A 14288-nucleotide genomic window follows, 5' to 3' on the forward strand; every position below is an offset into this window, starting at 1 on the left:
GCATTTTCTCTCTTCACTGTTAATTTCAAGGGGATCAGTATTTCTGTTTAACAACATCTTGATAACGCTAATCTGAGACTCATCTGGAGCCACAAACACATACACACACACACACACACACACACACACACACCTGTGCACAAACACACACACACACACACACATACACACACACACACACACCCCACCAAACACCCATACACACACACACACACACACACACACACACACACACACACACACACACACACACACACACACAACCACGCACAAACACACAAACACACATGCTTCTGCGCCAGTATAAACATTGCACGAAACCTGCACATGCTATTTCTTCCCCGGTCCCCACATTGCAGTCAAACCTCCACAAACTTCTACCCGGTCCCCACATTGCAGTCAAACCTCCACACATATCTGCTCGGTCCCCACATTGCAGTGAACCCAGTTGCTCCATACAAAACTCTTCCTTCTTTGTCTTTACCTTAGACACATTTCATCAGCGGATCTGATTTCGTCTTTCCCTTTTTGTTTCGACTGTCTGCAGTCTAGATCAAGACTCAATCGTGGTGGAGGCCAGAGGGGGAACTAAACTCCATCAAAGGGAGGTTTGAGTCCCGCTGGGGGACGTTTCCGATCACAACCCAAATCACGGAAGTGTAATTGTACTGCGGCGGGCATAATGAAGTCAGAGATAGGGGGCGATTACTTTGTGATCCATTAAAAGTAATGGCCAGTAAGTACTTGCTAACTGACTCAATCAGCCTCAGTTTATGGGGACACCCGTGGCGCTTCACCCCCCCGTCCTCGAAGAACTCATTAAGGTTCACGAGGACGTGATGGTGGGGAGGGGGAGGCTGGCCCACAGCTTGTTAGGCGCCTGACTTAGGACGCCGATCAGCAGTGCCTTCTATGAGGTAGTCAAGTTGAGACTGTGGTTGATTCTGTGGATGTGTGTTACGGATCTGGTACGAGTCACTTCTGTAAGGATGAGTCATTTAGGAGACACTTCTATCCAAAGTGACTCACAGCCAATTCAGATACGGATAATTAATGCTAGCGTAGGCAATTTATTTTGAAATATTTATCTTAGATGTTTTTTGTATGCGTAACAGTTTTGTCAAAAGGTAGAAGTTATCCCTGGCAGGTTTGCAATAAGCCAACCATGACATTCAGCTCGAATGAAATAAGTGGGTGGCTTCGGATGTCTACTAACATTAACATTCAGGGCATTTAGAAAATGCTTTCATACAAAGCAACACATAATAAGTATATTTGTCAGAAGAAAGAGTTAGAACAATATATCGCTGTCGAAACCGGAGTTTCTACAAGGTCAGGCATTAATGCGAATGCTAATGAGCTAGTTAGCGTTTTCGGGGAGTGGCTTTGGATGAAAGCCTCAAGGTATAGGTAGTTCAGTTGGACACTTTCAAAATCTAGCTTACTCTGGTTTGTTTCCCCAAATGTGCTAAACTAGGTATGTGCTAATCTACGTATCAGGAAGTTGTTGGCATCTTGACAAAGGAGGCCTAAAGGAAGACTGTCGACATTGGTGACATGACCCTGTACCTTTTCAGAACTGGTACATAATGACCAAGCTAGCATTTGCTACATTTAAACGGTAGATGTCAAATGGGGTAAGGGGCTCCACACTCCTTTAAACTTATTACATTTAACGTAAACGTTGCAAACTTTATACGTTCACAGGTTAAGAATACAAAGCTGACCATAAAACAACCAAAACGACTCACGTCCTTCAGGCAGCCCATGAAGTTGTTACTGACGGGGGAGCCGGGCAGGTCCGCCGTGTTGGGGCTCCCCCCGATGTAGAAGAAGTCGTCGGAGCCCAGCATGGTGTAGTCCTCCTGGGTGTAGCCGGTGGTGGTCAGTATACCATCCACCGAAATGGTCACCTGGAAGGGGTCAAATGAGCCCCCAAAAAGAGATAGACCAAGAGACAGAGGGAGATAAAGGGACAGGAAGACGGATGGGAGAGCAGCGGGAATATGGAACAATAGAAGTGAATAGAAGAGAGGAAGGAGAAGAGACAGGGAAGAGGTTGGATTAATAGTCAGCGAGAGGCGAGGGGAGCGTGTCCCGTGAATACCGCACCGTTGGTAGCTCAGCGAGAAAGAGTGTGTGTGTGGGTGTGTGAGTGTGTTTGGGGGTGTTTGTGGGGGGGGGGGGGGGGGGGGGGGCATCTTAACTCCAGAGTGCAGTTGTTCAGGATTAAACTGTTAATAACAATGACTAGGTTCTGTCTTTTGGATTAAATATATACTCATACCTGCGCGAGTATCAATAACTAGGAATCATTTGTTTTAGACATTTGGGCAAAACGAGAGACAATTGGATATATATATATATAGCAATGCAGGGAGGCCTACTATTGATATCATGACTAATAGAAGCTTCAAAAAGATATACAACGTGCCTACTACAAGTAACAACTAACACCTTGTGGTCACAACCTAGTTATTTGTGTGTCCTTTCCCAGCGGACGCCACCTGTCTGTACTGTGCATCGGTTCAGCAGCAGAGCGGTGCAGCAGAAAAAAATAAGAAGGAACACCTGGGGGGAAAATCGAAAGCGAGCCGCACCACCAGAAGCTGATGGCGTGCGACAGAGTGGGCCGCGGGCCGGGGCGCTGCGAGACGCTTGAACAGACGACTGACTCGAGTTCAGGCTGTACATACACGCTGATCTCTGGCTGGGAGATAACAACCCTGTAAGAACTGCTCCTTACTATGAAATCAAACTGAAACTGAAAGTGAAACCGAGTTATCATTGGTTGTTAAATGTAACACGGTGGTAGTTAATCCATTATCGAGTAAGACAATAGCAATTTAACTGGAGTCGTAGCGTATTTATTAGTTTGATAACGTGCTGCTATGCTTTTGAACCGTAAGCGGTAATCAGGTACCAAATAGCTAAGCTAAATGTATTTTGCAGTCGGCAACCTTTTTATCATCCCATTATTTTTAGCACAGCTTGGCTATGATTATTGGCGAAGTTCTCTCTGAAGTCTGTTTCAACAGCTGTTCAGCTGCTTGGCCTTCATCACACATATCTTTGATTTTTGTGGAAATGTGTTTTTTTCTTTAATAAGACGCAGAACTAATAGCAAAGTAACTTTTTATTTCTGACTAATTCAATGTTAATATTATATGCTGGATGGAAAGTGCGAAAAGGGTTCAGCATTAACAGTAATGCTTGTTTGGTTCATTGTCTAAATAATGGCTGGATTTTTGGTGTATAATTCACCAGATGAGAGCATAGTGAGCATGGTGCGCCTACCTCACCTCTGACCTTTCAAAAGAGTAAGACCACTAACAACTGCACTCTGCAGAACTCCCACACTCTCCTCTTCCCCTTTCCCCAAATGTTATGTTCATGTTTGAAGTATAATTGTTGACTTTTTATTGCGTTTAGTGGTTGGTTTTATCATTTGTATTGTTTCCTTCTGTACTGTCCCTTGGTCAACAGGGCAACCCATTTTTATGTCTGCTGTCACGACTTGAGAAGGGGAGAAAGAGGGGCTTGTGGGGTTGTGTGTGGCACCGGTGCACCGCGCCTAGCACGCCGTGTGGCTCAATGTGTGGGCGTCTGTAGCGGTGTAGCGAAGCATCAGTTGTGACATTAGTTGCGGTAAAGGTCATTCATCCTCGTCTTGGACCGCCATCGCTAACGTTAGCCTCCGAAAGTGAGAAAGGAAGGGGGGTTATAAGGCATCAAAGAGAGAGGGGGAGGGAGGGTTGTGGTGTGCTGTTGAGGTCAACTTTGGCATGTCTTTCACAATAAAAGTCTCTTTTGGGGGAGGCAGAACTGTCCCGAAGCAACCTTGGCTCAAATGTAGATAGCTGAATCTGACACTAGGACCACATTGTCCATGAGCGTTTTGTCCAAGCGTAGGCTGAGGAGAACAGGGTCTAGGCTGGATACAGGGATAGTGGTCTTCTGTGGTCGGGGTAATGGGTGGTCTACTGTTTTTGATCGGCCTAGTGGTTGTTTTACATGTTCAGATACCATCGCCCCGTGATCAGCCTCATTAGCTCAGTGCTTTTATAATATCTGCATCAATGGTGGTTTTTTTTGAAGCCAAGTGCCAGACACCTGTTTGGATCCAGTGGAAATGGAGCATTTGAAATGTGCAATAGATAATAATGATAACTTACATTCTCTCATCTCCTGTGGGCCAAACTTTCTGGCCCTGCCTGGCCATCCCACAATACAAAATCTTTGTTTACTCCTGTATGAATTTTACAACAATATCAGACAACCAATATAAAATAAGCACAGGGACATGATACGAAAACCTCAAAATATTGGTGTCATCGCTCCAAGGCGTGTATGAATTATTCTACGCTTACAGTTGACTTCATCCTGACTACATGCACCTCGCTTCATATTACACACGTTTGCATCATTGGCCATTGGTGAAGTGGGCTGATGACATCACAGGACGGGGGTTCACACACTGGCTGCCCATTGGCCCATAAAACCTGGAATGATAATATGCCAAAGAAACATTGCCACATTGTTTGTTTACACTAAAAATCCCACAACAATATATGACTCAAATGTTGCCAGTGTCAACATTCAATCTTCTGAAATGGTCTTGTTTAGGGAAATAATTTAAGAGGAACTAGCTGTGTTAAAGGAGCCAAATCAAATCCAACAAATGCCGGCTGGAATGCTTCAGTAATGTCTTACAGCCACCCGAGCTGTAACATTCACCAACTATTTTCACCGAATAGTACTTTTCTTCAATTCGACAAACGAAATATTACGATTTAGGGAAGAATAGCTCAATAAATCCACCACAAAAGATATGATAAAACAAAGTATAAAGGCTCATGAAATCTACATTAAGGAGCCCCCATCCTCCTACTGTAGATTAAATCAACCTAAAGGCCTATTGTAAGAACAATTTTCCAAGAAATGTATGAATAGGCAAGTTTCTCAGAACTATGTATGATTAACATGTTCAACAATATGGTAATGAGTTAATTCACTAATATTTTCCGTGGCCTTCCATAGCAATACCCTTTCAACTATGTTTCATGTGAGCCTAGAAAATGGTCTTTGTGAGGTATTTCACTGAAAGGATCCAGTAGGTGTTCCAGTGTGTTGTTGTGTTAGGGGTCTGGAGCTGGGATCAGGCGGTATAGTGTTGTGATCAGGGGGTTTGGAGCTGTGATCAGAGGGTGGGTGCTTTCCAGCTGTGGACAAGCCAAGGGGAAACGGAACGGCTCTCTCCATGTTTGTGTGCATCCTGCTGTTTACAAGGGGAGTATAAAGTGCAGTTTCCTACCCAGCAAGCATTAGCTAGAAGCCCTCAAGTCAAACATATATATCATTTGATAGCTGACTTTACTGTCAATATTTACTTAACAACTCAGGCTGACCACAGACAATTCAGGCTAGACTTTTTGTTTTGCATGGCATTCTGTTGGCCTAATTGTTTGTCTTTATAACTTGATATGCAATGTGTATAACTCATCAACTGTAATCTTATGAAGAGCAGAGTCGTAATTTCAGAAGGTAATAGCAGCGGAAAAGCATATTGCCTTTTTTAGTTGGAACTGGAGCCATATATTTTTGTACAAAATATTACATTGTTTCAGACTGTATTGGTAATGTGTCATGAAACAGTAAAAACAATGGCTGCATCTTAAATGTCAAAATATGAAAGCTCTGATATGTGATAATCATGTTGATTGTATTTTATATTTATCCTTGCATCCTCTTCTTTGGTTTCTGTTAGCTCTGAGAAAACATATCACGCTCCGTGCTTGCAGACCACGAGGATAAAGACGCTGCCACAATGATCCGCCTGTCTGGTTAGCGGTACCATTCGAACCCTGACGTATCGGACGACCAGCTCTTTAGGGCTGTCCGTTATTGTTACTAATGCCCTGCCCTGACAGACGTCTTATCTCACCATAGTGGCGTTCCTCGCTTCCTTCCATTGAGGGAATGGCCTGAGATAACCCCTCCATTTAAAATTCATCACCTTTAGAGGGTATGGTGGCTTTGCACATGAGGATGAAGAATATGTCCCTTTTTTGGTTAATGCTGCTTCTTAAATCTGGACAGCAAGATAGCAAATATAAAAGATAAGAGATATATAGATAGAACGTAAAGAATGTGCTTGTCAAGAGTACTTTCTTGGGCAGAGAATCCATCAATTTTATAGATAGGCAAGCATTTCAATTGTAGAGTGTAATTTAATCAAGTTATATTAGATACTAGATATGTTTTTTCATTAGAGCAGAACAGTGAATGAAATTAACTGCAAGAAATTACACCTTATACTGCAGTCCTGTTCAACGTTGACATAAAATCTGAAATCATCTTACACAGAAACAACCTAAGCCATCAATAATGGCGAACATCGTCCACATCAAAGATTCCTACAGAAATAGGTTTAAGAATCACGACTCATCCATCGTCCTGTGGTGTTCCATTTGATACAAACCTCAACATTCCATCTTCAAACACAATTTTATCTTCGGGATGGGACAGTCATGTGGGATCCCTTATCGTGGTGGACACAGATCACCGCGATATATAACTATGTGTTGAAGGTTTCGTCAAACACTGAATCAATCAATTTCTACCACAACAGAGTCGCAGCATTGCATCGTTTTTTTTTTTACTTTCTAGAAATCTGGCAACAATAAACTGATATTGGAGTATCACGCCACACCAACACCAACAAAGAAGAAACGAGAGATTTCTTTGTATACATATTTAAACAGTGAAATTGTGAGTCTATCTGACAACGTACAATCTTCTCCGCTCGGCCATCTAAGTGGGTGTTGATACTCTCGTCAAGAAACGAGGCCATGTTGTCAAGCAAAGATCTTTTTGTGTCTTGAAAGTCAGTGATGGTGTTCTCTTATTTCCCTTGGTTAATTACAGTCTGGCTGCCTGTCGGAAAGAGGATCTTAATTTATTCATCGCTTCACACTGTTTTCAAGAGACGGCTTTTCAGACTTGCAAATAATTACTTACCAACTAAACACCCATCTTCCGGGAGAGATAATGGTTCAAGTACAATTATTTGGAGTGAATTATCCCATTCAGTATGCAGATGGACCTTTATAGTTAGAGGCTTATTAAATTTGATTCCAATTATTCCTATTTTTTTACTGAAAGTGGAATATATACATTTGGGCCACAGTGCAAGAGAGCAAGAGATTATTTTTCACACATTGTATTCAACAGGTGCCTGGCAGTTGGAACCAATGACTGAAGAACAGGTCAAACTTCAGAAAGACAATTTGTCTTCTGTTTGTGTTAGATTCCCAATCGTCTTCAGCCACAAAAAAACCCACGAGCTTTGAGACTCAAGTTGTTTCCCTAGGTAAGTAAGAGGACGGAGGGTAGGGAAGGCTCGAAAGGGTCTGGGGCTGGGGTGGTTACTGTAGTAGAAGTTAAATCTTTGCCTCTGAGGTCGAGGGAGGGGGCAGGAGAAGATAAGAGAGAGGGGTTTTTTTTGTTTCGACTGCATGGCGAGCAGAGAGTAGTAAGTAAGGAGGTTTGAAGGGGTCAACAAAATCGGTTAGTACTTTAGTAAGGGAGAGCCAGACACAAAAATGGTTGTTAGTACAGTTAGAACAAAGGATTCCGGTCGATTAGTTAGTTGGATTTAGTCAATTGAGAAGCTTTGGTAGTAGAAGTGGAAGTAGTAGAGGATTCTTTAAAAGTCCTCTGCAATTTGATTTGCTCAAACCAGATCCAGACTCGGACTTGGATGTGTATGTTATTATCATGTGACGACACGGTGTGTTGGGTTAAGTAGAAACTAAATGGATTCCAAACAAGCTAATGGAAGCACACACACAAAGCCATGCACTTTAAATGAACCATGGTTGTGGTATGGGGTGACAGTTTTGGTGGTGCACTACAACAAACAGGCTGCAAAAACAGACATAGAAAAGCACAAAACAAAGACAATAGCATAGGATGCGGCAAACAGGAATCATTCACTGGACATTTAAAAACACAACACGAGAACAATGACAACAGTGGTAGCATTAAGGTTGTAAATATATGGGCACAAGAATGCAACACAGGAAACTAACCAATCCATACACACATGCAAATGATTGATGCAAACGCTGGATAATCACAGTTCAACTTTCAACGTTTTGAAAGGTTCTAGCCAATAAAAGCATGCGATATGGGTGGAGGATGGACACTGATTGGATGATTTCAAATGCAGTGGAAAGGGGATAGGGCTGATTGGAGGAATGGTCAAGAATACAAATGGAATTCAATGAATATGAGAGGGTTTTTTAAAGAATTTGGAAATCTCAGTAGAGAGAGTAGAGTGTTTGTGTCAGTGTTCAGCGTAATATTTTACTTTTCTTTTATTATTATTTTTTGGGACACCATCTTGGACCACATCACTCTTTATAGTCCAAGATAGGGTTGTATGCATCACTTGAATATTAGTGATTTTATGTTTTCATAAACTTATAATCTCTTCAGATTTAGATCAAAAATGCTTTGTTTAACAATGACATGAAACACTTTCTCACATCTGAAATGTTTCCTTGTTAATAATATATAGGAAGGATAGATTGAGGTCAGTATTTCTTTTTTCGTAAAAGGGGAAAAACAAAAAACAATAAACAATAAAAAGTTAAATAAAATAAATAGTAAAAAATATAAAACTCTGGCTGTGGCCATAATACTTATATTCTAATCATGTAGTTTATGGCCAAATAAAATTGTTAGGACTTATATACGTATGTATATATGCTGTTAAATATTATATATACATTCACATATATACTCGATGCATTTGGTATATCCATAACAACAACAAAAAAGGGGGAGGGGTTCATGCAAAGGCCAGGGCCCATAGATTATTAGGTTTTGAGTTAATTGTTAGTGTGAATGAGGGTACCGTTATGCACACAGCCTTGAACTGGCAGTAAATTTGCTTTACAGAAATAAAAAAAGCAACAGTTCAGTACAGGTCAGTTCAGTGACAGGAAGTAAGATTAAGCGTCAATATTAGTAAAGTTAAGTTAACAAAATAATGTTAATATATTTTTTTATATTAGTTATATTATGCATACATAAAAAATACATAATATTATTTATATTGGATTCAACAAATAATACATATTAAATGATAATATGTTTGTGGGGAGTCAGATAAATTAGTAATGTACAACTTGGAGGCCCCCTGCTGTAAAGAAAGCCAATCACTGACTTTCTGGGTATATTTCTGGGATATATTTCTTTATATATCCGAGGGAATTCCTATGAAAGACATGAACCTCATTCCTCAAAGTCACCTGTGAAGCGACTAAACCTATAGAACTACAGAGACAATATTGGAAGGGATTTGAACACATTTTCTTTCCTCCATTTTTACTTGGTGTCACTGAACTGCCACCGTCGTTGTATTCCTCTGATGTGATTTCCTATGTGTAAATGCTCCCATAACACAGTTCATCAAAAGAAAAAATGGAAACTGGGGTAGAAGGGGATTAACAGGAGTAAAAATAGATTTTTTTTTATATGTTGCGTAACGCTTGATTTAAAAAAGAATGATATTTTTCTTTATTTCTCAAAAAAAACATAGTCTCACATTTGGAAAGTGTCAAATAATAGAAACATTGTCAAATTATAGAAAAATATAGTTACGCAAATAAATAAAACACATTTATCAAAACTTGATCTTTGGAGAACACCTCTTCAGATGAAAGCAAAACAAACAAATTGTTTTTTGTTTCGGGGGGTGTGGGAATTTGAATGGTGAAAGAAGCCAAACATATAAAGAAGACAAAGAGAGGCAAGAGAAAGAGGTGAAGTATTCAGCTACCTTTTGATGGTTGACTTTGAACTAAAGCAAATAGAATCGGACGAGGAAACGGAAAATCTCCAGGGCAAACCAAAGAATAAGACAATTAGAATGATATCTACCATATAATGCAGTTTGTTTACCATAGCGTGTCCGATGCCTGCGTGCTACAGGGGGAGGAAAAAAGAAAAAAATGACAAACCGTAAACTCAACAAAACACACCTTATAGTCCCCCAAGAGAGTGGGGGGGAAAAGAGTGTGAAAAATTGTCGGTTTCTCTTAACAGGCGACAAGAGACCCAAGAAAAAAAATATTATAAAAGTTAAATTGTTAAATCGTTAAAACAAAAAGATAATTTCTCTTTTGTTCATCATCCCCAAAAAAGGACCGTTTGTGATTTTGCTTAATACAAAATTCCCAAAACGTCTTCAGAAACAAAGAAAAATAACCCGAACAATACATTTGTTAGTATGTTGCAAGTTTAGTAGAGAAAACCACACACATTCCGTGAATGAAGGTTAGTCATTTCAATTAAGTTAATAAAATAGGGATAAATAAATAAAACAAAAAGGGAGATAATCAAAGTTGAAGAGTCTGAAAGCTTGTTAGTAAAAGACACAAGGGTTAGCAAAACAACTTTCACATCCGGAAGGTAGGGGACGCCATTTTGTGAAGAGTAGGGCGTTGGTTTTAAGTAAGGAAGTGGTGGGAAGGGGGCCTTTGGGAGAACCACAACAGTATTAGTAAGTGCTACTTCTGATTGGACGATGCAGTCTGAAGGGGTGGAGCCATTGTTAAACCAAAGGTTGTTCTTTCTGAGTAATTTCGATTGAGTCGATAAATTTGTAATTCCCTTTTCCACTACGCTAGTACATGTGGGTGGTGGGTCATTCCACTGAAGCAGTTTCGCAAAGTGTACCTGTTGAAAAATGGGTTAGATTTGTTGGACAATAAATACAACATTGGTTGGGTGTATATCCTGAAATAGATATCAGAAACATTGAGGTTACATTGTGTCTCGCATATTATCTTCAAGCTCATAAGGGTCTGAGGAAATCCAGGCTGAAATGTCGGGTGTTGTGATTTGATGTAGCTGATTCCCAGGGCGGGCTCTGAGCACTCTTATATCCCCAAATATGGTCAAAGACATATCACCGGAACATTATAGTTAAATTTTTGTTAAGCCTAATAAATGGATTCCTAAGGATTTGGGAGGTCTTGAATCAGTCCCGATATGTTTGACTGGTGATTCGACAAATCTTATGACCTTGAGAGACCATGCAACATAAATCATTTTTAATGTCAAGTGATGTGAGATCCAAATTTAGGGATCGACCAATCCTGAGGGAGTCACCCCTGGAAAAATAAAAGGAATTCATGTTTTGGTTAAATCAAGTCCTGTGAAAAAATCTAACGATGAAATGAAGCGTTTTTATGAAGGGTTTATGGATATTTCTATCTATGCTAAGTGACTGTCTAACTTCACCAATATGGCACGTTAGGAACACGGCACGATGTAAAGTACTTCATTATGTACTGAACTTCATCCCTTCGTGATTCCAGTGAAAGGACTCCCATTTGTTCTCATTTGAAGACTTAATGAAACGAAGAGACATTCCACTCACCACGCTCTTAGTGGAACGCAATAAAAATTTGCAGACAAGTTAGCGCTGCATGAGTTAGGTTTAAAAGTGTTTGAACATAATCCATTCATGTGCATTTGTCTGCATTTGGATAAGTGTCAGAAATGTGTTTGGGTGCGTGATACATTAATATATCACAAATTTTGTGTGTGTGTGTGTTTGTGTGTGTGTGTGTGTGTGTGTGTGTGTGTGTGTGTGTGTGTGTGTGTCTATATGTGTTTGTGAGTTAGATCTAAAGTGGAACATCAAATATTCTCTTAACCAGTATATATTTTTTGAATAGACACGAAACCACAAGCAAAAACAGACACACAAAAGTAAACAGCTACACACACACCTGCACAGACACACACACACACCGACACACACACATGCGCACACACACACACACAGCCTGGAGCCCTCCCATCACCTGCTCAGTAATTGACCCGCTTATAAAACGACGGAGGCAGCAGCCGGCCTGTTTACTGATGGGGGGCCGTGCCTTGGGCCCGTAAACAACCAGGGGCCCCGGACAAATAAACGTATGTTGTCTCGTCATCACACGGCCCTCAGGAGGGGAGGGTATGTCCACACCCATGAATTATGAATGGGAGATAAGTGTGTAATGGATATAATTGTGTGTGTGTGCATGTTTGTGTGTGTGTGTGTGTTTATGTGTGTTAATGTGTGTTTACAGGGTAAATATGTGTGTGTGTGAGCACCTGCATCAAGATATACTAAAGAAGGCTAGCACCAGAAGCTAGCGTTGCGCGGACTAACAGCAAAAGCAAGATGGACAGAAGAGACCATCTTAGGTGGCCTGGTTTGTGTGTGTATGTTTTTTGTTTGTGTCTGTGTGTTTGTGTGTGTGTGTGAGTGTTCAAATGTTGTCTGTGCACAGCGTAAGCGGTGCTCTGATCAATTATGAATCTTTACACACTCACACGCACACATACAAACACTGTGGTCATTGCTGAATGATGGCAAATATGCTAGTTAAATATTGAGCTGTGTTGAACAATCGATGATTCTAACACACACACACACACACACACACACACACACACACACACACACACACACACACACACAATCTTCCTTGGATGACCATAACTGAGGAAAATACGAGAGAGTTTGTCCATTTATGCAAAAATTTGAAACGGTATTATAATGTTTGGTTATTTACAATTTAGCAGGATTGCTAAGCACATTTTCTCCCTAAAACTCTTCATCCATTTAAATTCACCTGTGAGAGCTGAATACTAATAAGTGAGACTGCTGCTCAAGCTGTCAGGTGCTGGCAGATCATCATTCGTTCTAGGGGGCAGATATTTTGTTGAATACCTCAGACTCTAAACAGAAAATCATTTGTCGATGCAAAACCCTATCCTAAATATCGTTTTGGCTCAAGCGGCAGGATGTTAAGACACTACAGCAACAGCCCCGGTCAAGTAGTTAAATCAACAAGCTGCCTTCAAGAGATGACAACATTCAACAGCCAGCTCACTATTTACTTCAAAACATTCCCCTGATTCTAGTATTGAATTGCAAAAGGACTGCTAAGTGTATTTCTGTGCTTGTTCGCAAGAACCGTTTAATATCAATACACGGTTATCTGGTTGGAGCATTTCTCAGTTTGTGTATGCCCTTGCACTGTTGATATGCAAACACAAACACAGACAAACACACAGAGACACACAGACACACACACACACACACACACAAACACACACACACAAACACACACACACACACACACACACACACACACTGCGAGGTAGAGCAACAAAGAAATGACACTTTCGGGCCGACCGGCACGGAGCTCCATCATTCTAGAATTCACTCATGTGTCCCCATCCTCCCTAACCTCACACCCCCACCTGGTCCATGCAGGTCTAGGCTCCCAGTAATAGAGAATGGCAGTCAGGCTTCGGGTGCAAATATAAATGTCACCGCGATTATGCCAGGGAGGGGGCTTCCTGCAGACAAACGATTTGTTTCATTGTGTGTGTTTGTATGTATGTGTGTGTTTCTGTGTGTGTGTGTAGCATTGGACATGAATCCACTACAATGTACACCTTCATAGTTCCCGTGCCTCTCTCTTTCCCACCCTTTCTCCCCGCTCTCTCTCTCCATCTTTCCTTCCATTTCTCTCTCCATCTTTCTATCCTCTTCCTCCGCCTCCATTACATCGCTTATATTCCCAGCTCACCGGGCTCTTTTCTCTTCCTCCTACACACATCTCCCATCCTGAGGTTTTCTAACCACTAGTCCTCTGTATGGTTGACCTAAATGGAATGACAGTACACTACCCTCTCTCTGTCTCTCTGTCTCTCCCCCTCTCTCTGTCTGCCCCCCACTCCCGCTCGTCCATTGCTGTGTCACGCAGCAGGTAAAGGACGAGGTTGAGAGTTTAGTTTGTGCATACACAAACACCGCGGACGCAGCGGGAGCAGGAAACTGCGAGGGCAGAGAGCAAAGGAAGAGAGTGGATCCCAGAGGAAGAGGAGAGGGAGGAGAGAGAGACGGGCAGAAAGGGGGGCAGAGAGAGAGGAGAACAGAGAGAGATACATTCATTACAACAGTGAGACGGGAGCGAAGATAAGAGGGACGGATAAAGAGAGATAGATCGCAACACAGAAGGAACAGGGTGACCGAGAGCGAGCGAGAGAGAGGGGGGGGGGAGGGGCGGGGAGAGAGAGCAGAGTGCCTGTCAGCACGGATCTCACACAGCTCATGAATGATCATCTCTTCATCATCCACTTCCCGTTCTATTCTCCTCCACACCGACGCCCCCTGTCCCACCCGTCTCCCCCACACCACCGACCCACCT

At 41.6% G+C, this 14288-nt stretch overlaps 1 protein-coding gene across 1 annotated transcript in view; it reads right to left on the reverse strand.

Annotated features, from left to right (window-relative positions):
• nrxn2b (neurexin 2b) overlaps positions 1-14288 on the reverse strand; it is a gene marked incomplete at both ends in the record, with an annotated part of 530523 nt that overhangs the window by 347031 nt on the left and 169204 nt on the right. The window contains 2 exons of the mRNA XM_079758236.1: positions 1752-1913; positions 9973-9996. Coding sequence (XP_079614362.1) covers positions 1752-1913; positions 9973-9996 — 186 coding nt within the window. The remainder of the gene's footprint in view (positions 1-1751; positions 1914-9972; positions 9997-14288) is intronic.

This window comes from Pollachius pollachius, assembly GCF_949987615.1.
Source record: "Pollachius pollachius genome assembly, chromosome: 20".
NCBI lineage: Eukaryota > Metazoa > Chordata > Actinopteri > Gadiformes > Gadidae > Pollachius > Pollachius pollachius.